Raw genomic sequence first — 7,394 nt, forward strand, 5'->3', positions numbered from 1 at the left:
GAGGCTTTAAAAATCTACTTTGGTAAAAGATAACCTGACCTCTGGCTTATAAAGTTAATTTTAGCAGCGGTTCAACCATCCGCCATGCCCGCCAGTGTTTCCGTGATGAAAGTGCATCTATCGGCCGACGTCAAAATAAAAGAAATGAGGATGAATGTCATTTTTTATGTACATGCCCACAATTCACCATTATACGGAACTCATTTTTAAATTCAGTGTGGCCCCGCCTCCATTGACAACCGCATCAGATTGGATGCAGCGAGAAAGGTCGGCAGGTCAGTGGCCACGCGCCAAAATGCTCATGCTGCACGTGGTACTTTGTGGGCTGGGCTTTATTAAACTAGACCTACGTCAAATTTCACACGAAGGGTAGAACCATCACAGAAATCGGTTAAATCAGCGATTAATATCTATGTTATAAAATCAATAAATTACGTTTGGTATCGAATTCGAAATAAAAATATTTTAAATAGGGCCTAGGCTACATACCTTCATCACGGCCTTTATAATCTATCCAGGGGTACTTTTTAAGGTAGGCATCTGAAAATGTTGTCCGATGTTTGCTGACTGTGGGGTCTTCTGACGAAGGTCGTTTAGTGCCGGTATTAGGGAGGGGCCTTGAAGCGTTATCGTTGGTACATATAGGCCTACGGATAAATCCGAAAGCGGACAAATCTTTCTTCCCTGCCATGATTACATATTACGTCGGTATAAACGATCAGGACGCAATGTGCTAGCCTGTGCAGGATTTTATAGGGAGGGGTCGTGACGTCATATCGTGGTAAACTGCATGCTGACGAAACAAACTAGGGATCGTATAGGCCTTGGAGTAATTAGAGGAGGGTGCACGACGCTAATCGCAGTACAAACAATACACTACGAGCATTCAGACATGAAGCCTGAGCTTTCTTCAGTAGGTCCTTAGGTTTCTTCAATGGGTCCTTTGATGTCTAACTTCATGCAATAAATTTTCTAATGTTATTTAGGGGATAACCCTACTGTGTTTTCAGATATGCGGACGTATATCGGTGGTTTTACTGTCGCAAATTTAGTTTTACTGGCGACGCATTAACAAATCGGAAAATACAGTAGGGTTATCCCTATTCTAATTAAACTGTTTGCTGGTTGATTTTAAATAGGAAATTGTCACATTTGTAGTAAGAATAAGCCTATAAACGTCACCAGCTGGTGACGTCATTAGGTAGCCCATTAACAGACAATGGGTGGTCGGACAGTTAGCGGCTCGAACATTGATGTGTAATTTGACATATTTAATCTGTTCTCATGATTAGATAACGACTAATAAAGAATAATATGTTCATTTCTGACATAAAAACTTCTCAGTATTTAACGACTTCTGTACGTAATATGAACGTAATATGAACGCTACAGAAATTGTCTTTATGACGTCATTACAAAACAACCCTGTTCCTCGCTTAACCTATGACGTATTTCTGCCAGAAAATTTGTGACCGGTATATCGGTGATTTTACCACCTGAAATTTTTAGCAGGGATCCAATCAGATTCGTTCTTACAAATGTGTTGAATTAGAATATTATTATTATATACTCCAAGTCCAAGTGCAGGCTAAATATAGCGATAGGTGAATAGAACTGACGGAAGTTTTTTTCGTCATAGCGGATTGATTTTTGACTTGGCAGCATTTTTTATCAGCTTGGCGGACCCGTCTGCGAAAATCTTCAGCTTGGCGGTGCAAATTCTCAGCTTGGCTGGTGTATACTGGATGGATGGTTGGATGAATGGATGATTGGATATATGAATGGTAGGATGAATGCATGGAATTATGGATGGATGGATGGATGGATGATTGGATATATGAATGGTAGGATGAATGCATGGAATTATGGATGGATGGATGGATGGATGGATGGATAGAGGGTTGGATTGATGGATGCTTGGATTGATGGATGAATGGATGCAAGGATTAATGTATGTATGTATGGATGGATGCATGGACGCAAGGATTGATGGATGTATGGATGATTGGATGGATGTATGGATGGATGTCTGGCAAATTAGATAGTTCGATGGATGGATAGACATATGGATGGATGGAAAATTGCAATGCATGTTATTGGCAGTATGTTAACTAAGTTATAAATAAATTAACAAACAAAACCATACAGTACCTTCCATCTTAATAGCATCCTTTTGGGTGATGTCTATGTAATCTGATGAAGCCAAACACTTGTGTGTAGAAAAATGTCTCTCTTTCGTGAACATCCGCTTGCATCGTACACAGTGCAGCTTCCCATCTTTGTCTGAACATGACAAATAAACAAACACCTACATGTAGTACATGTACATATAATTAATACTGGAACTGTGAGCAGATTACACATTTAAAAACCTTTTAATACCGAAATATTTTACACAGGTACTGGTATCAATTAACATTTTATTACAAATGTTTATAAGATTAACCAAAGAGTTATTATTCTTCAATTTTGTTCTACATTTATTTAGCGCTGCCAACATTCATTATGAATGTTAATGTAGCACTTCCTCAACATTTTTAGTAGTGTGATTTTTTACACTCCTGTTTTGGGTTTTTTTAAAATAAAAATCTGTAATTAAGCTTAAGTTAAGTCTTTAATTACTAGTATTTCTACATATAGTTGTAGTGTTTTGTATTCACATCTATCTGACATTATTAGATCGGTGAAGCTGGTTTTATTGAACCTCTCCTAACAATAATAAACAAGACAACAAACACCTTTCTCTGGAACAGTTGGTTTCTCAGTCTCCCTTGATGCACTGACAACTGGAGTTTTACCTTGACCTTTACGTGGACGACCTGGTTTCCTTCCTACAATTAATTTTAAATTTTTTAAATGTATCCAAATTTGTAAACCAATCCAGAGTACTTCACATTAATTCACCTGACAAAGTTCTCGAGTTTTACCTTAAACTTGATGTGGCCAACCTCGATTCCTTCGTACAATTAATATTAATAATTGTTTTAAATGTATCCAAATACGAAACCCTACCCAGAGTACTTTACATTAATTTGACTTTAGACTGGGAGATACAATGCTTAACCTTCAAAGTTGTCCTCCCACTGCTTGCAAAGTATATGGAAATACAAACATGCAAATGTACACTACTGGTATACAAATATATGTAACTGTTGTGATACATTCGGAATAACTGCCACATACAATATAATTTTTTAAAACAAGATTCAATAATCTAAACTGTTATTCAAATTAGTCATTCCCAGATGACTGGAAGATATCATGTTTGGGGCCATCCAAAGATAATGTTTTTTAAAAGAAGCATCCCCTGCACCCCTTTAAGTAACAACAACTTACCATACTTGATGACTTTTTAAATGCAATTTCCATGATTTTTTCAGGATAATAAAGCATTTTCCAGCCATAATCAACATAATCTAACAATATTAATATAGCAATGTTTTGACACAAACTATCTGTATAAGTAAAATTCTTCTTGTATTACTTTGAATGGAAAGTTTTGAAAATTCTGTAACTTTCAATCATATTCCATGACTTTGCAGGATTTCCCTGACCTCTATGAACAGGCACGGCAGCAGCAAGTAGACATTGGGGGGGGGGGGGGGGGGGGGCGCGCGCGCTGGGTGTGTTTTGACCCCAGATATACACTTGCATTAACAATGGTAATACTCTCTTCCCCACCCCTCTCTCTCTCCCTTAAGATTTATTACCAATATTTTTTATTCAGAATTATTGGATGGGCTAGAGCCCCCCCCCCCCCCCCCCCCCAAGACGGATGGACCCAGCTCTGACCATAACACCCACCAGTTTTGGGCGTAAGTGCGGCAGTCTCTGTCTGGATGAGTTGCGAGGTCTCCTGACTTGGCTCTTCGTCGATGGGGTTGCTGAGGATGATAACGGTCTGCGTGCCGCCGTCTTCTGACTCAAACGACTCGAGTGTGACGCCGTGGTCAATCCCATCACTGAACAGACTCTGCAGAGCAGACGCTGTGTCACTGTGCGGGTCTGAAACGAAAATGGGAAATGTTTGTCTAATGACACCCCAACACGTTTAAGTATTCTTACACTGTATTGCTAGGCTACTGTATTTATCACAACAAAGTTAAATATTTGTCTAATGACACCCCAGCACACGTTTAAGTACTGTTTCATGGTATAAGAACATGTATGGTTTAGAAAACAAATTATTGGATACTGGATGTCAAACATTTGGTATCTGATAATCTTAGAGAGGAAATCTACATTTTTCCATTAGTTGCAAGGGATCTTTTATATGTACTATCCCACAGACAGGACAGCACACACCATGGTCTTTGACAAATTGTGGTGCACTAGTTGGAACAAGAAAAAACTTGAGTAGATCTATCAAGGTGGTTCGATTCTGCAACACAAGTACCCGAGGCGAGCACTCAACCAACTGAGCTAAATTCTTCCCCCTACATATATGGTGACTGGTGATTTTATCTCAAAATCTAATACTGTACATATTTGAAGAGAGATAGGGGAATCTTTGTTTAATAACACCCCACAAAATTTTAATGTCCCATGTATACACTGTGTACATGCAGGTATAATGACTGTTTAGTGTACAATGAATATCTGGACAAAGAGGGAATTTTTTTTAAAGACACCCCAGTACATATATATTATGACAGGGCTTCTAGAAATATTTTTTTAAATCCATTAGCAAGGGGATCCGTCATTTTTTAAATTTACTGACCACGATTAAAAATTAACTAGCCCTACTTTAAATTAAGTTAATATAATTTTACTAAATAATAGTTATAATCAGATTACCTATAAAGAGGGAGATAGAGATTAAAAACACTAACACTGGGCACAGCTAGCTCTGGCACTCCCCAAATTCGCCAGTTGCGAATTTCAAAAACAATTGCCAAATTTTATTTTAATTCGGCGAAATAATTTCATGGAATAATTGATATTTTATTACAAAATAACTGGGTTTCTGCTATTTTTAAAGTTTAACAGATAATTTGGTGAAATTTTCTGCTAACCCAGAGCTAGCCTTGCATTGGGGGTTGGGGTGGGGGTCAGGATATTCATATTTACAAAATAGACTTAACTGCAACATTTGAGTCTTCTTTTTTTTAAATAGCCGTTGGGCATGGTAATTGTAGTAATTTACTAGCCCAACACTGAATATCACTAGCTGATTATGATACTGAGTATGTCAGTACTGTTAACTGTGCAAGCGTGACGTTTATTAGTATGTTACTGAGTACATCTTTTTAAAAAGGTGATTTTTTGTCTAACACCCCAGCACCTGCTTATAGTTCTCTTACACAACATATACATGTATGCATAAATTATGCATTAATGGAGAATAACAGGAACCACATACACTGTTTAGATTACTTGTATTTTGTTTTTAACATATATTACTTATTTAAAAACCAGTGTTTTGGTGTGCAAATGGTCTGACCAAACTTTGTTCTTGCAAACATTACCCCCAGTGATATTGTCTGCATCTGTAATCTCGGTTATCTCTCCTGAGTCATTAACATGAACTTGGATGATTTCTGGTTGCTGTGAAGCACATCCCTCATTCTTGTGACCCATGAAGACATTGATGTTGTTAAAGGCACCTTGACAATTTCCACAAATAAATGTGTCAAGTGGCATTGTCACAAAGCAATGTGTTGACATTCAACCTATAAATATTCAAAACAATTACATAATTAATTTATTATTGAATGCATATGCAGTTGAAACTCTCAGTTTGTAATAATTAAATCTCATATTTACAAGAGTAACATAACAGATTTTGGGAGGTATCTTAAACATATATGGCAATTACATAAAATGTATTACTGGTGTGAAAAAAATGCTAACTGTGTTATGAGACCCTTGCAGCCCACAAAAATAGGAAGTAAAGCTGGTTATCATAACCGCTTAGCCGTAGTTACTCGACATGAAAAAAACATTGTTAAATTATGTCTAAAATAAAGTCTCACACTCTAGAGACATAATGTATGCAGACTGAAGCTTTAAAGGATAAAATTAATACACTGGATGACTTTCCTAATCAACACCCCCCCTCCCCACCCCAACAAATAAATGCGAAACCAAACAGTACGTGCAACTGGAGCTATATTTACGGAACTAAAACAAACTTTCTATAATTTTAACATATTTATAACACTAAATGATTGTTAGACTTTTACCTTTCACCTTTCACTGACGCAAATATTTTTGTATGGACAATTTAATAACACAAATCATGAATACACATTTTTCACTTGCGGCTAAAAAATGGCGGACAAGCTTTCTAAATTTATGACGTCACAGGTAAACACTAGTTACTTCCCTTTACACATCGGTTACACACGAAAAAAAAAAACCAACAGCAACAACAACAAAAACACAACACCTTGCTAAACTTCGGTGTAGGGGTTACGCAATTGGATTTAAGGCTCGTAGGTACTAGGTACCGGATCCGACCCAGAACGAGTTTAACTATTACATCGAATTATCTCTTGCTAACTCACTGTCCTGGACAGAGATACCCCAGATAGCTGAGGTGCGCCCAGGACAGCGCGCTTGAACCTTAAGTTGATATAAACACGAAATAAAGCGTACTGTCTTGTGAATGTAGAACGTTTTGGGCACGCACGCCAGGACGTATCGGCTAAATATGTTGACAGATCAGACGTTTCGGCAAGAAAACATTTAAATTTAAAAAAAAGAGAGTAATAAATTCATTAATTGATTTATTAAATTGTAAACAAAACTATTTCAAAGTAAAAAAAAAAAAGAAAAAAGAGAAGTAATAATAAATAAAATAAATAAAGGAAAGTTTTGGCAGATCTTTTGTGGACGACTGACTGAATTGAGCGCGTTCAGTTGAGGTGAACACTTTCTAACGTTATGCCAGAGTATTTACACAAATAAATTGAACATTATAGTGTAAGGGTGGGACTTAGCCCAGTGGGAAAGCGCTTTCTCCATGCGCGGTCAGTGTAGGGTCGATCCCCGTCGGTGGCCTTTTTGGCCGAGCTATTTTTCATTCTAGCCAGCCTTTGCTTGGGAATATCGGTATGTTTCAGATAAAAAAAAAAAAAAAAAAAAAAAAAAAATTCTTTGTCAATTTAAACAGTTTATTCAAGACAAAATAAAAAAAAGAGAAAAACAAGGAAAAACAAAACAAAACCCATTTCCTCCAAAACAACAACAACAACCCCCTCCCCTACTTCTTGCTTTTCTTAACAATTCACCGAAATGTATCCTCAACAAACATATTGTTAACATTATTAACATTATTAACAAAATATAGATTCATCCTGACAAAATATACTCTACCCTTTCATTGTTGAAATGTTAAAAAAGGAAGATTCTCTAGTTTAGATACATGCCTGTACATTCTGTAATGGAGG

At 37.0% G+C, this 7,394-nt stretch overlaps 1 protein-coding gene across 1 annotated transcript in view; it reads right to left on the reverse strand.

Annotated features, from left to right (window-relative positions):
• The window catches only part of LOC121388535 (zinc finger protein ZFAT-like), a 32,723-nt gene extending 26,452 nt beyond the window's left edge, over nucleotides 1–6,271 (reverse strand). The window contains exons 1-5 of the mRNA XM_041519908.1: nucleotides 6,186–6,271; nucleotides 5,469–5,672; nucleotides 3,805–4,005; nucleotides 2,739–2,831; nucleotides 2,152–2,283 (exon numbers count right to left, since the gene is read on the reverse strand). Coding sequence (XP_041375842.1) covers nucleotides 2,152–2,283; nucleotides 2,739–2,831; nucleotides 3,805–4,005; nucleotides 5,469–5,667 — 625 coding nt within the window. The 5' untranslated portion in view covers nucleotides 5,668–5,672; nucleotides 6,186–6,271. The remainder of the gene's footprint in view (nucleotides 1–2,151; nucleotides 2,284–2,738; nucleotides 2,832–3,804; nucleotides 4,006–5,468; nucleotides 5,673–6,185) is intronic.
• Between the last annotated feature and the right edge of the window lie 1,123 nt (nucleotides 6,272–7,394).

This window comes from Gigantopelta aegis, chromosome 14 (assembly GCF_016097555.1).
Source record: "Gigantopelta aegis isolate Gae_Host chromosome 14, Gae_host_genome, whole genome shotgun sequence".
NCBI lineage: Eukaryota > Metazoa > Mollusca > Gastropoda > Neomphalida > Peltospiridae > Gigantopelta > Gigantopelta aegis.